Source organism: Falco punctatus (assembly GCF_963210335.1).
Source record: "Falco punctatus genome assembly, chromosome: 1".
NCBI classification, from domain to species: domain Eukaryota; kingdom Metazoa; phylum Chordata; class Aves; order Falconiformes; family Falconidae; genus Falco; species Falco punctatus.
In genome coordinates, this window is record NC_137580.1 from 101,013,546 (window position 1) to 101,025,831 (window position 12,286).

The window sequence follows — 12,286 nt, forward strand, 5'->3', positions numbered from 1 at the left end:
GCGGCAGCAAACCCCGCCGGTGCAGCTGGCGCCTCGGTCTCTTGGCTGGCCCGGGCAGGTGGGGAATCCTGGTGACAAGCGCTGGGAGCGGGCCCTGGGTGATGCCCTGCGGCTGGTGGCAACCGCCACTCACCGGGGGGCTGTCGGGGAGCTGCTGCCGGGCTGTGTGCGGCCGCTGCCCGCCTGGCCCCGCTCCCCCACACAGCCCCGGCCCCCGCGGTCCCCCCCGCCAGCCCACAGTCCCGGTGAGGTGCTGCCGTGGGCTGCCCGCTCCCGCCAGGGCCTGACCCCGGCTGCCTGGCCGGCTGCTCTCTGCAGCGGCTCTTCCAGCTCCTGCTTTCCCCTCTGGGCAGCCCCTTGCGCTCTGCAGGGCACTGCTGCTGCCCAGCCAGCTCCGGCTGCACTCAGTTCCTCGGAGATGGGACCCGTGCCAGCCAGCAGCCAGCTCACCCAACAAACTATTTATTTAGAAGAAAGACATGCCAACAGAGACCCTGGACGCTCACGGCTCGTGCTTTTCAGGCAGGCGCTCCTTTCCACAGGGAGATCTTTGCAGGCCAGCTGTGTTTTAGGCTTTAGGGTCAGCCTGCCGGGAGGGGGATGGGGATTCAGAGGTCAAGGCTGACATTTTTTGCTCTCGGAGGAGAGCGGAAGGACCCTCCTGCACTGCTGCAGCTTACTCTGCAGCACCACAGCCTCCACGCAGAGGACAGCCCTGCATGCAGCCTGACTGCCCTCTGCTGCAGGCCCCCCAGACTCAGCCAGAGCCGTCTCGGGTCACAGCCTCATCCTGCTGGCTGGGCTACAGCTTTGTGGGTTCCTCTGGGGCAGGATGGTTGTACGGCACCCGGGGGTGCTGGCTTGCAGCGGGTGCGGGCAGGATGATGGGGGGGGAGTAGGGCCTTCGCTCGGGCCAGCACAGGTCCACGATGGGGTAGAGCTGGCCCTGGAACTCTGCGTGGAAGGTGTAGATGGGGCTGAGCTCATCGGGGTTGTCGGCATTGTAGAAGGTCAGCTCACCCTTCTCGTAGTGCAGGTAGATGCCGATGCGCTGGGGCCGGGCAGTCAGAGGCAGGGTAGCCCGCGGGGTGCTAAAGGCCTCGTAGACCTTCCCTTCCTTCAGGCCGATGAGCCACACGCCATTCTCGGGAGACTTGCTGAGCTTCCCTTTGCGGCTGACTGTGCCCTTGATGATGCCCACGCGCCAGTGGTTCCTGGTGCCCACAATCACCTCCCAGTAGTGCTGGCCGCAGGAGAAGCCCTTGCAGGTGAGGATGCAGTTGCTGGAGTCGAAACGCTTGGGGTTGCTGTCCCGGCGCTGGTAAAGCCCGCACTGCACCACCGTGTCACCCTTGAAGAGCTCCAGGAGGGGATGCGCTGTCACTGGGTCCAGTTTCAGTGTCTCTGGAGCTAGAAGGAAAGCACACGGGCTCCAGGCACACTAGCAGGCAGGGGTCTGGCAGACCCCAGCTCGGACCTGAGGGCTGGCACAAGCTGGCACTGCTGAATTTCAAGCAGCTAGACTGTTAGCCAGAGCAGGCTGCTACCTGTGTGAGACATGGCAGCCGCTGCTCCAGCAGCTCTCCTGGGGGTGAGGCGCACAAGCAGAGAGCAGGACAGGAGCTGGGGCAGCGTGATGCTAGCCAGGCAGCCTGCCCCGTGTGCCAGTGAGCCTGGGCACCCAGGGTGCTGCCCGTGGGGCAGGTTGGTACCTGGCAGGACACGGCGGTGCAGGCGCTTCCACACAGTCATCTTGATGTCATCTTGGTGGAAGCATGGCTTAAAGGAGACGGGACTGAAGATGCCATCACCAGGGTGCAGGCAGGGGAGCTCTGACCTGGAAAGATAGAAGCAGCTGTGACACAGGTGATGAGGACAGTGTAGGACCCCTTCTCACCTGGCTGCTGTGTATGATGGAGCCACTGCTGTCCTGCCAGCTGCTCTTGCCCTTCTCTGGGGCTGAGCGCATGGCTCTGGCTATCCATCGCAACAACAGTGTCCATGCGAGGCTGTCCCAGCAATGCTCAGATGCCCACTGGCCTAGGAACTCTAGTCCTGGTGTAGAGGCACTGCCATCGCCATTGATGCTGTTTGCTGCTGGGTTCCACCACTCACCTGAACTGGCAGGAGCCATATTTCTGGAAAACACAAGAGAAAGAGTCAGTGGTGGGAGACTGACAAAATGGCAGCTCCTCTGCATGGTCACAGCTGCATACATCTGTGCCCTGGGCTGGAGAGGCCAGGGCTCTCCTCTCCTGGGACAGCTACGGGCATTACCTCTCGTGGAGGGCAGGTTTATCCCATCAGGGGAAGCCCTGGCTGGACAGAGGGCACCTACGTGTCATTTCTTGTGGTGTCCCAGCTGTGCTTGGTGAGGGTACCCACTGTCCAGGACAAGGCTCAGGGCTACAAGCAGTGGGCTGAGGGCTGGAGATCCTGGCTGACACTCACCACCTTCACTAGTGAGCACACTCACCCGGATGAAATCAAGCTGACTTTCATTGCTGAGTGTCTCCAAAGAGCTCTGCATCTCCTTAAGCCTCTGCAGGGCATCTGATGTCTGCTTGACCTGGGACTCAATGGAGGTGAGGAGCTGGGCTGCCTTCCCCTCGATGCTCTCCAGGAAGGTGGCCTTCTCTTCATCGATATACTTGTGCAGCTCCTGGAACTCCTTCCGGATCACCCATTTGAAGACATCCGCCTCGTTCTGCAGGAAGACAGCAAGTGGGTGTGCAGGTCTGCCTCACACCATCCTCTTCGCCCATTTTTTAGTTTCAGAGGGGCCACCAGCAATGTCAGTGTGTCACACCAAGCTGCCCTCCACTGGCTTTCCAAATGGAAGTGCAGCTCTGTACAGCAGGCTAGATGATACCTCATCCTGCTGTCCACAGCAGCTCACCACCACAGTACCCCTGTCTTACACCTCTCCTCTTACAGATTTTGATTTCCTGATGTCCCAGCCAACTTCATCAGGGCCTTGAAGGAGCTCTTGGGCACCTGTGCTCCCAGGGAGCAACCTGCGTCCTGGGCTAAGGGGAGAAAGTGCAGCTCCACTTTCATTTGGGTTGAGCCCTTCTAAGGAGCCCCACTGGGAAGTTTTAGCCTCGGAAGGGATGCCAGGAGGTCCCTTGGAGACATCTACTCCGTGGGAAATGGGGACACTAAATCAGGCATAAACTTGATGTGAAACCAATGGCACTGCTCTGACTGGCAAGCCTGCTCCAAGTGGGGTCCTTTTCATCTCTTATCTCCCCACCTCCAAGGACATTCGGTCAAACCAGCTCTGACTGCTGCTCCCGCCAGGACGCTTGGAGAGGTTTACATCACCCCTTCTGAAAACAAGGCTGTGCCACCCAAGAGGGGTACGTCACCCTTCCCGAAAACAAGTCTATATTTAAGCCCCGAGTTGTGTGGAGAACACGAACCTCAGGGAACGGCGTGGAAGATAAGCCCTGTCTGCTATCCCAGGGAAGGGAGAAGAGCAGGAGAGGAGTGTGGGGGTGAGCTGGGGAGAACCAGGCAGAGGTTACTCCAGGGGCTATGTAGGACACAAAGGACTTGGGGACACGTGCTCCCTTGGCACGTGGCACTCACTGCGATGCGGCTTTTGTTGTTGATGAGCTTGCTGAAGTGTTCATCCAGGTTTCTCTTGTACTGGTGGACATCGGTCAGCAGCACAGACAGCTCCTCCTGAAAAGACAGCACCTCTGTAGGAGGGACCTCTGTGGCAGCTTCTTTGGTCACAAGCAGTGCTTGTCGGCCCCCCCAAGGAGCACATGGCCTTCAGAAGCCATGTTCTCCTAAGATTTCTCTACACTTTTTGGGGCCTTGCCCATCCTGCTGATCTTTGGTCTCTTGATCTAGAAGATTTGGGGTTGCTAGAGGCAGGAGAGTGCTCAGAGCATGGCCCTGATCTGGATGCTGATGACCAAGTACTCTTGCCAGGAGCACCCATTCCAGACCCTCTGTATTTCACACCCCATGGCAGTTCTGCACCAGGCAAGTGGGTGGCAAGTGAGTGGCGAGCAGCCACAAGCCAGCACCAGGCCAACAGCACCCTCCTAGCACTGGTGTTGGGAGCCTGGCCAGGACAGGAGTGTTTCTGATGCCTCCTGCTCTTATCTCCCTGGTGCCAGGCACAGAGGGGATGGGTGGCCCTGGGCTTTTCCATTCCTGGGACTTTCATGTGATGCTGGGCAGGTGATGCCAGGTGTTTACTCTACCTGGCTGGGGCTGCTGTTTACCCTGCCTCCCTGCTCTCCTGTGGCACCTTGCCTCAGCCCTTATCTCCCACTCTTTTTGATGGTATTTGGAAAGAGTCTTGAAAGTCCCCACTGACATTCCCTGACCCCTGGCTCTTGCCACCACAGTGTAGTCACTGAAACTGTGAGTCCTCTCAACTGGGGACACGCTCAGCCTGAGAAATAGCCGCCCCCCAGCCCTGCCCCACATCTGGCTGTGCTATGGGACCGTGCTTCTCCCACTGGCATTGTTTCCAGCTTGTCCCTTGAAGGAAAGGGGACATTTGGTCAGCAAGCACTGCAGGTGCCCTAATCCCCACCCCAGGAGCCCTGGCCAGCTCTGCCCACCAACCTTCATCCGGCAGTATGCGGTAGAGATGGGGGTGATCTTGTGCTGGCGGTGGTTGCCAATGGTGCCACACAGCCCGCAGATCACCTCTTGGTCAGCCTCGCAGAAGAGGCTGAGGGGGTTGTGGTGTGTTGGGCAGGACTCCGGGGTGGGCTCTGCCTCGCCCCGGCTCTGCAGTGCCTCGATGACACGGGCCAGCGTGACGTTGGGGGGTGAGGCGCTGCAGTCCACTGTTTGGCGGCACACGGGGCACAGGAACTGCCCGTTCAGCTCTCTGGAGAGTGATGCCACGCAGGACTTGCAGTATGAATGCCCACACTGCAGCATCAGGGGCTCCTTGAAGACCTCAAAGCAGATAGGACAGAGTAGCTGGTCCTCCAGCTCATCGATGCTCATCCTCCGAGCCATCCTGCCACCCTCCCACACAGCAGCACAGACCTGGGCTGGGAAACACGGCTGGGAGATCCGCCCTGTTCCAAGAGCAAGGTAAGCAGAGATGAGCAAAGATGGAGCTCAGCACCTGGGGAAGGTGAAAGAGTCCACCCACCCAGAAGCACCACAGACAGCTGCAAACTCATCATTAGGCTCCACGCAAAGTCTGAGATGCTTATTTTAACCTGCAGTGGGTTTGGGCTCTTGAGATGTGAGATCACACATGGCCTTGCCTCTGGATCTGCCTAAGGTATCAGAAGTCACCACCAAGCTGTTCCCATGTGCGACCTTTGCCTGGCAGCCCACTTCAGGGGAGACCTGCCTGTGTGCCAGGGCTGGGGACAGAGACAAAGAGGGATTTTCTGCTGAAAAATTCCAGTACTGACCCTGGCCTGTGTGAATTCCTACAGATCTCTTTGGCTTTATCATCTCAGTCCATGGACATTCTCAGGACTGGCATTAGCTCAAGTGATGTATCTAAGCAAAAGCAGAAGGAAATCATAAAAAGTACGTCTATCTAGGAGACAGGGACAACCCTCACACAGCAAACACTGGATTTGACTGACAGGAGGGCTGAGAAGCTGAGACACAGCATGCAGGGATGCGACTGCAGCTCACCCCCTTGAAACGCAGTGGTTCCCACAGCACTCCATGCTCCGGGCTAGCACTCCCAAGAGACACGAGCCCAAATCCCAGCCTCTCCTGCCAGCCCCAGGGCTGCATGTGGCCAGCGTATTTAACAACTCTAAGGTTTGTGCAGCATTGCTCTCCCCTGCTGTTTCTAGCCCTGTGGGATATAACTGCTGAGATCCCGGGTGAGTCAAACACATGACCTGAAGTTTGACTTCAGGTCAGAAAATAAACCTGAAGTCAAAGACATGACCTGCAGTCAAAGAAAATAAACCTGAAGTCAGAGACTTGGTAAAGGGAAAGTCAGAGACAGGGAAAGGGAAGGCTGTGACCTGAGCTCAATTTTTATCATACACTGCTATAGGAGCTTGGTGAATCAAGGAAAGCTTGAGTGTCAGCCTGTGGCTCATCAGACACCGCAGGACCCATACAGGGGAACCAGCTTCAGCTGCTCCCTCTGCTTACCCAGAAACACCTCCCAGAGACCCACATAACAGCCTCCCCTCCTGCTTGCCACACAACTCACGCGCTTCACAGCTTCCTCCTGGCACCGGCTCAGACTCTGCTTGTCCCAGCACACCAAACCCAACGGATGTCACTTGGCTTCTCTCAATCAAGCTGAAGATTTTGACCTGGCTGGAGAAGTAGATGAGGCAGGCGGTGGGACCAGCAACCCCTCGGCAGGGCAGGGAGCTGAGCCACCTCCCTCCTGCAGCCTCAGCCCCGCTGGGGTTGTCCCTGCCTGCCAGGGGGAGGCCAGGCAGGCTCTTGACCACCTCTCCTGCTCTCAGGACACGTCACACCGCGTGAAGGGCTGCCCACCGCCCCGACACGCAGGTAGCAGGTACGGGCACACACCTCACATGACCACATGGGCGGGAGCTGGTGTTTGCATCTCAGCAGCCAGCGTCTGCAAGTCCTGCTGGGGCTTCACTCATCTGCGCTGCCTGGGACAGCAGAAACTTTTTCACCAAAATGCTTTATTAACTAAAGCTCTTTTTTGGTTGAAACTTTTGTTGTTGTTGTTGCTTGGGGAAAACCTTTCGTTCTTTTAGAAAAGACCTGAAGGAGACCCAAAGTGTTGTTCCTCCAGTGTCAGGCAAGGCATGCACCTGTTTTTGTCTGACTGCAAAAAATGATTCCTCATATCGTTACTCTTGGTTCACGGATGCGTTTGGCTTACGGCCACCCCGGTGGCCTCCCTCTCAGCACTGCCCAGAGCTAGCCGGGGATGACAAAGGCTTCCATGCCGGGACCCAGCTTTGGGGCAGCCCTCCAGAGGCCACGGGGTAGGGGATGCAGGGACAGAAGGTCAAGAATTAGCCGGGGGCTCCCCCCTCTGCCTTACGCTGAGGACACTGGATCTCTGTGCCACAGGAAAGCAGGAGGGTGCAGCAGCCGCTCCCCGGCGCGGCCTGGCGGGCTGCCCCCCCGGGATGGGCCTTTCCTGCCGCCACGGCAGCACCAGAGCCGGGCTCCCCCGGGCGCGGGCCCAGGGCCCGTGGCTGCGGCGCTGGGGGTGCTACCGGCGCCCCGGGGGCATAACGCGGCCCCGGCCTGCGAGCGGCCCAGGCCGCTGCGACCCCCCGCCCCGGGAAGCGGCGCCGAGGGGCAGGCCGCTGCCGCCGGGGCCCCGCCGCGCTCCCAGGGTGCCCCGCGGCGCGCCGTGCCGCCCCCATCGCCCATTGGCCCAGAGGCGCCGCCGTGCGGCCCTTCAGCCCGTGTCGGGCTGGGCCGCTGCTCGGAGCGTGACTGGCTGGAGGCGGCGTGCGGCGGCCGTGATTGGCCAGGGCGGCGGGGGCGGGCCGAGGTGCGGCGGGACACGGCGGGGCGCGGTGTGGGGGTTCGGCGGGGCTATGGTCGCGGCTCCCGTGCGGGTTTGGGCGCGGGGCCTGCGGGACCTGACCGGCGATGGGGGGGTGCGCAAGGCGGAGCTGCGCCCCGGCAGCGGGCCGGCCGTGCCCCCGGCTGCCTCCGCCGCAGGTATGGCTGGGGTTAGGGATCTGTTGTGGCGGCCAGGGCCGGTGCTGCCGGGGCCCCAGCTGGGCAGCGCCCTGGCACGGGGCCTGGCCTGGCTCCCGCAGCTGCCCCGGCGCTGGCTGCCCGCTGCTGCCGGCCGCCGGGCGGGCGCTCCATCGTGCAGGCCTGTGAGCTGGCAGCTCCCCGGGGCTTCGGTGCACCGAGCTGTAACGTCCCCAGCCCTGTGGGGACGCACCTGTGGGCTCCGTTGGCCGTCCCCTGAGCAGCTGGCTTTGTAAAGGGCAGTCGTTACATTTAATCTGTGGTTGGCAGGACTAAGAAAACCTAAACTCTTTGGAAGCATAGACTGAAGTCCGGATCTCGTGCTCACTTCTGCCATTTACATCTTGGTGTGAGGTACTTGCTTTGGTCTGTGTGGCTGGGCCTGCAGTGTGCTGGGGGAGGTGGAGAGGACAGAACCTGCTGTAAGAGGTGAACTGAGCGTCTAATGTTGAGGCGCTTGTGGCTGGCAACTCTTGAGCCTGAGATCAGAACAAGAACTTGAAAGTGCTTATATTATACAGTAGTATGTCTTTCTGTTTCAGAGACTCACTGCTTTCCTTATCAGTATTTTAGCACTTGGGATACTCTGTTTAACTTCTTGTGACTGACAGATTAAATGAAAGGGCATCTTGACCTTGAGAAAAAAAGGATTTCTAGGGCCCACCTGTGCTCACAGTACAGAAAACTTTGAAGCTGAAAGTGGTTCCTGAAGTGCAGCAGCCTGGTACTGTGTGGAGTCAGTTACGGTGCGTTTTCTAGCAGAGTGAGAACTGGAGTTAGCATACAGCCCTCGGGAGAGTGGCAGAGTTGGAGGGGTACATTTTCCCCTTTGTTTGTCTTTCCAGGGCTCCAGCTTTGGTTAGGAAAGGCTTTGTTACATATTTCTGCAGATAACTGGGGCTTTTTAATTTCTACAGCTGAAGTTTCCAATTCTTAAAAACACAAAATCGTATCTCTTTATTAGATAGGGATCAAGGCTGTGAAGCAGTTGCTTTATCTGGTGATGTTAAAATGCAGTCAGCACCACTTGGCTACTTGGTCCAGGTTTTAGATGTGAAATACAGGGGTGGTTTGTGCTGCCTCTTCTGTTCTACAGCAGAAGGAAAAAAAAAAAAAAAAGCAGGATAAAAGTGTGGCATTGCAAAACCAGCTCACAGTGTACTCCTGATGGTGCTGTTACTGGACATGAAATCCAACTCTTACTTTTCTTTTCTCCCCATTCCTTGCTTTGGGCTGCACAGTGAAGTACTCCGGGTACCTGGAACACTGTGATGTCCCCTTCTGCACAAACGGCTATGACAGGTCTCCTGGGCTGATGAAACTTGGAAAAGGTAGGTTTTGGCCAAAAAACTTGTCCCAGGGCTCAGGGTTGTAAAGACCATCTGTTTACTGTGTGTGGTCCCACAGCAGGCTGCCTTGATAATCCGTGACAGGGGGCAGTGGACCATTGTAGTTTGAGATATGAGCTACCAAAGAATTTTTCCTCCAGGCCTTGGGAGAAATTGTTGTTTGGTGTCTGAGGGGGTTTCCATGTTTGCTAGTCTTACGACCTTCCATATTTTGTTGTGACAGACATTACGCTGCGGGGCCTGGAAATTGGCCTGCTGACAATGAAGAAGGGAGAGGTGGCAAGATTTGTCTTCACACCAGATTATGCTTACGGGTGCCAGGGCTGTCCTCCTCTCATTCCTCCAAATGCCACGGTCATGTTCGAAGTGGAGGTGCTGGACTTCCTAGATTCGGATGAATCTGACAGATTCTTTGAGTTGACTGCTGTGAGTTGCCTTAAGAAGGTTTGAGACCTAAATCTGGATGCTAAACCTTTGTTGTCTTTCCTTCCCGTTCCTGTGGCTCACACATTATGTATGTTTAGCCTAATGCAGTTATCCGGAGCCTGGGCTGCTAGCTCTGCTCTGATGCAAACACATGCCCTTTAATGCTGGCCCTGCATGCCTTGCGCTGTTTGCGCTCCCGTGTAGAGGGAGAAGGTGGGTGCTGCCTTTGTTTGCTCCTGTGTGCTGGAGCCACTGGACCGACTTCCATTTATTTTTAGCTGTACAAGAAACCTTACGGTTTCACTAGAGGGCACCAGCTTCCAGGGATTTCTCTGAAAGAACAGTAATGAGCTGTCTGTAAAAATCCTGTTCAGGCTGCAGCGTCCAAGTGCCCCTCCAGCCCCCACCCTTTGTCTCTGCTTCTTGGCTGCTTTCCCAAGTGCTCCTTCACTGTTCACTTTCCTCCTTGGTGAGTTACGCAGTTATTGTTAATCCCCCCTTTTCATGTAAAGGGCTTTGGGCTGTGGTTGTGGGTCAGTGAGTGGGGCACAGGCAGCAGGAGTGGTGGGGGAGGCCCTCCTTATTCCCTCCTGCTGCTGCACAGGCTGTTCTTTCCACACATAGCCCTGTGAGCAAACAAAACTTGTTGCAAGAGAGCTTACTCCCCTTCTTGCCGCTGGCCTGCCCCTTCTGGTTAACTGACTTCACTCTGTGAGCTGGTTCAAACTTGCAAACCCAAGAGAAAACCCGTTCCTTGATTTTTATCTTTTTTTATTATTGTCAGGTTTTTTGTTTTGCTGGTTGGTGTCTCATGGGTATCAGGCTGGTCCCAGAGCTGCCCTGATGCAGCCACCCTGGGTAATGCCAAAAGCTGTTAGAGCAACGGAGCTTTCAAGCAGCTTCACCTTTTGTGTCAGCAGTAGCGTTTGTGTTAACTCTGCTCTGTGCTAAGCAGGTGAGAGAGCTGGGCAGGATTTAACAACACATTCCTGTTTTTTTCAGCTCCCCTGAAGTCCTTGTGGTCCCAGTGAGCTTTCTGACCTAGTTGGTAGCACTCTTCACCAGGAGTTACCAGCACAAGAACAGTGGCATGTTTCAGCCTGGCCAAGGGAAATGCCACGTGGTGGTGGCCTGGGTGGACACTGCAGGGGCCTTGGCAATGGCCTGGCTCCTTCCCTGTGAATAGAAGGGGACTGTGCAGGACTGTCCTGTCTGAGCTCTCTGCTTGTTTTCTTTTGTTTGAGCTGAAATTCAGGTGTTTCTTTATACAGGAGCAGCAGGATACGTTTCCGCTACAAAAGGTGTTGAAAGTGGCAGACACGGAGAGAGAGTTTGGCAACTACCTCTACCGTAAGCAGCACTTCGAGAGTGCCAAAGACAGATACAAAAGGGTATGACACCAGAAAAAAATGTGGTTTTCATTGTGAAAAACTGTGAAAGTAGTGGTTATTAAGTGCTAGCTCACCATAATAAGCACAATTTAGAGATCAAATAACTTCATCACATTGTCCAGGCATAGTTTGTTATTTATGAACAGATCTTGGACACCTGCTTTCGTGTGAGCAGCAGCGGTACATGAAGGAGAAGGGTTGGCAGAAATAGGCAGAACCCTGTTCCTTCAGGCTTGCTCCCTGTGGGCTCTATCTGAGATGGAAGGGTACATCTCAGCAGCTGTGTAAGCCCTGAGCAGTTTGCGTGGCTGACTGCTGAGCTGGAGCCTTTCAGGTCAACTTTTGCTGGGAGACATTATAATGCAGCATAGCCTTGTATTGCAGTAGTGTGCTGATTAATGCTTTGAGAAAGAATCTGTAATCCCTTTGGTCTGGAAACAGGTATCCCTGGCACACTGGGCACTCTAACTTTATTTTTAGCCTTCCAGTTGGGAATCTCAGAATAGCTGAGGTTGGTAGGAACCTCTGAAGGTTGTCCAGTCCAGCCCCCTGCTGAAGGAAGGTCAGCCACAGAGGGACGTTGCCCGGGACTGTGTCCATTCAGGTTCTGAATATCTCCAAGGATAGAGACTCCACAGTCTCTCCAGGCAGGGAAATACTCAGTTTTTCCCAAACTGGAATGCATCTGCCTGTGTTTTGGGGTTAGTGTGGTTTTGTGAGATTTTTTTCCTCTCCCCATTCAGAGTTGCTTTTTCTTAATATTTTTGTAACAAAAGTAATTTAAATTGCCTTTCTCCCTGTAAGATTTCTCTTCCTTAAAATCTGAGTCCTGAGTGTAGGGGTTTTTTTCCCAGTTGCTTTCAAGTTTCTTGATACGTTCCTAAACCTGTATGTAGTCTTGTGGTTGAGCTGGCTAGTCATGCTGGTAATGCATGTATATTTATATAATTAATATAATGCATGCAGTATATTTAGAATTTTGATTATTATTTTTAACTGACCTAGGTGAACAAAAGCATGGGTGTAGCTGTCTGATGAGACTGATTTCTCACTTGCTATAACAGATTTGTTTTGCACTAGTTCTTTTTCCCTGTCTGCTCAGGCATTCTCCATTCTTGGTCGCAGCCCTTCCAGTGAGGCAGAGCAGTGTCAGATCGATGCTTCCAGGTTGCTGGTGCTCCTGAATCTCTCACTTACTTACCTGAAACTAGAACGTCCTGCCCAAGCTTTGGCATATGGGGAAAAGGCCTTGGAAATTGATCAAAGAAACGCCAAAGCGCTGTTCAGGTGTGGCCAGGTGGGCAAAAATTAATTCCTTTGGTAGTCACATCAAGGAATACCCCAGCCTGACTGACTGTGGAGGGAACCTTCATTGAACTGAGGAGAACCACTGAAGTCTGGGCCAGGCCTCCTAAACTGCTGTGGCAGTCAAGGGAGTTCATCTGC

At 55.5% G+C, this 12,286-nt stretch overlaps 2 protein-coding genes across 5 annotated transcripts in view; one reads left to right on the top strand and one right to left on the bottom strand.

Moving 5' to 3' along the window:
- Window positions 1–457: 457 nt before the first annotated feature.
- Window positions 458–7,238, bottom strand: TRIM50 (tripartite motif containing 50). Of its 3 annotated transcripts, none has more exons than XM_080388915.1 (7): window positions 6,511–7,238; window positions 4,594–6,288; window positions 3,595–3,690; window positions 2,477–2,707; window positions 2,116–2,138; window positions 1,713–1,837; window positions 458–1,410 (listed from the first exon to the last, which is right to left on the bottom strand). In XM_080388915.1, exons 2-7 carry the CDS (start codon window positions 4,996–4,998, stop codon window positions 803–805), a joined length of 1,488 nt encoding a protein of 495 aa, XP_080245041.1. In that variant the 5' UTR covers window positions 4,999–6,288; window positions 6,511–7,238; the 3' UTR covers window positions 458–802. The 3 variants fall into 3 exon arrangements, with proteins under 3 accessions (XP_080245041.1, XP_080245042.1, XP_080245040.1); XM_080388916.1 differs by having other exon boundaries at window positions 4,594–5,060; window positions 6,179–7,238; XM_080388914.1 differs by having other exon boundaries at window positions 4,594–7,238.
- Window positions 7,238–12,286, top strand: part of FKBP6 (FKBP prolyl isomerase family member 6 (inactive)) — a 31,398-nt gene continuing 26,349 nt past the window's right edge. For both annotated transcript variants that reach the window (XM_080389007.1, XM_080389006.1), the window contains exons 1-5: window positions 7,238–7,635; window positions 8,916–9,005; window positions 9,247–9,449; window positions 10,721–10,840; window positions 11,943–12,137. In XM_080389007.1, coding sequence (XP_080245133.1) covers window positions 7,509–7,635; window positions 8,916–9,005; window positions 9,247–9,449; window positions 10,721–10,840; window positions 11,943–12,137 — 735 coding nt within the window. In that variant the 5' untranslated portion in view covers window positions 7,238–7,508. The remainder of the gene's footprint in view (window positions 7,636–8,915; window positions 9,006–9,246; window positions 9,450–10,720; window positions 10,841–11,942; window positions 12,138–12,286) is intronic.

Excerpts from the sequence above, each read along its gene's own strand:
- TRIM50 (XM_080388915.1), bottom strand. The coding sequence starts at position 4,998 with ATGGCTCGGAGGATGAGCATCGATGAGCTGGAGGACCAGCTACTCTGT. Across the intron at positions 3,691-4,593 it reads CCGCATACTGCCGGATGAAG|GAGGAGCTGTCTGTGCTGCT; the intron begins GTTGGTGGGCAG and ends CTGTCTTTTCAG. Across the intron at positions 2,139-2,476 it reads GTCAGCTTGATTTCATCCGG|AAATATGGCTCCTGCCAGTT; the intron begins GTGAGTGTGCTC and ends TGTGTTTTCCAG.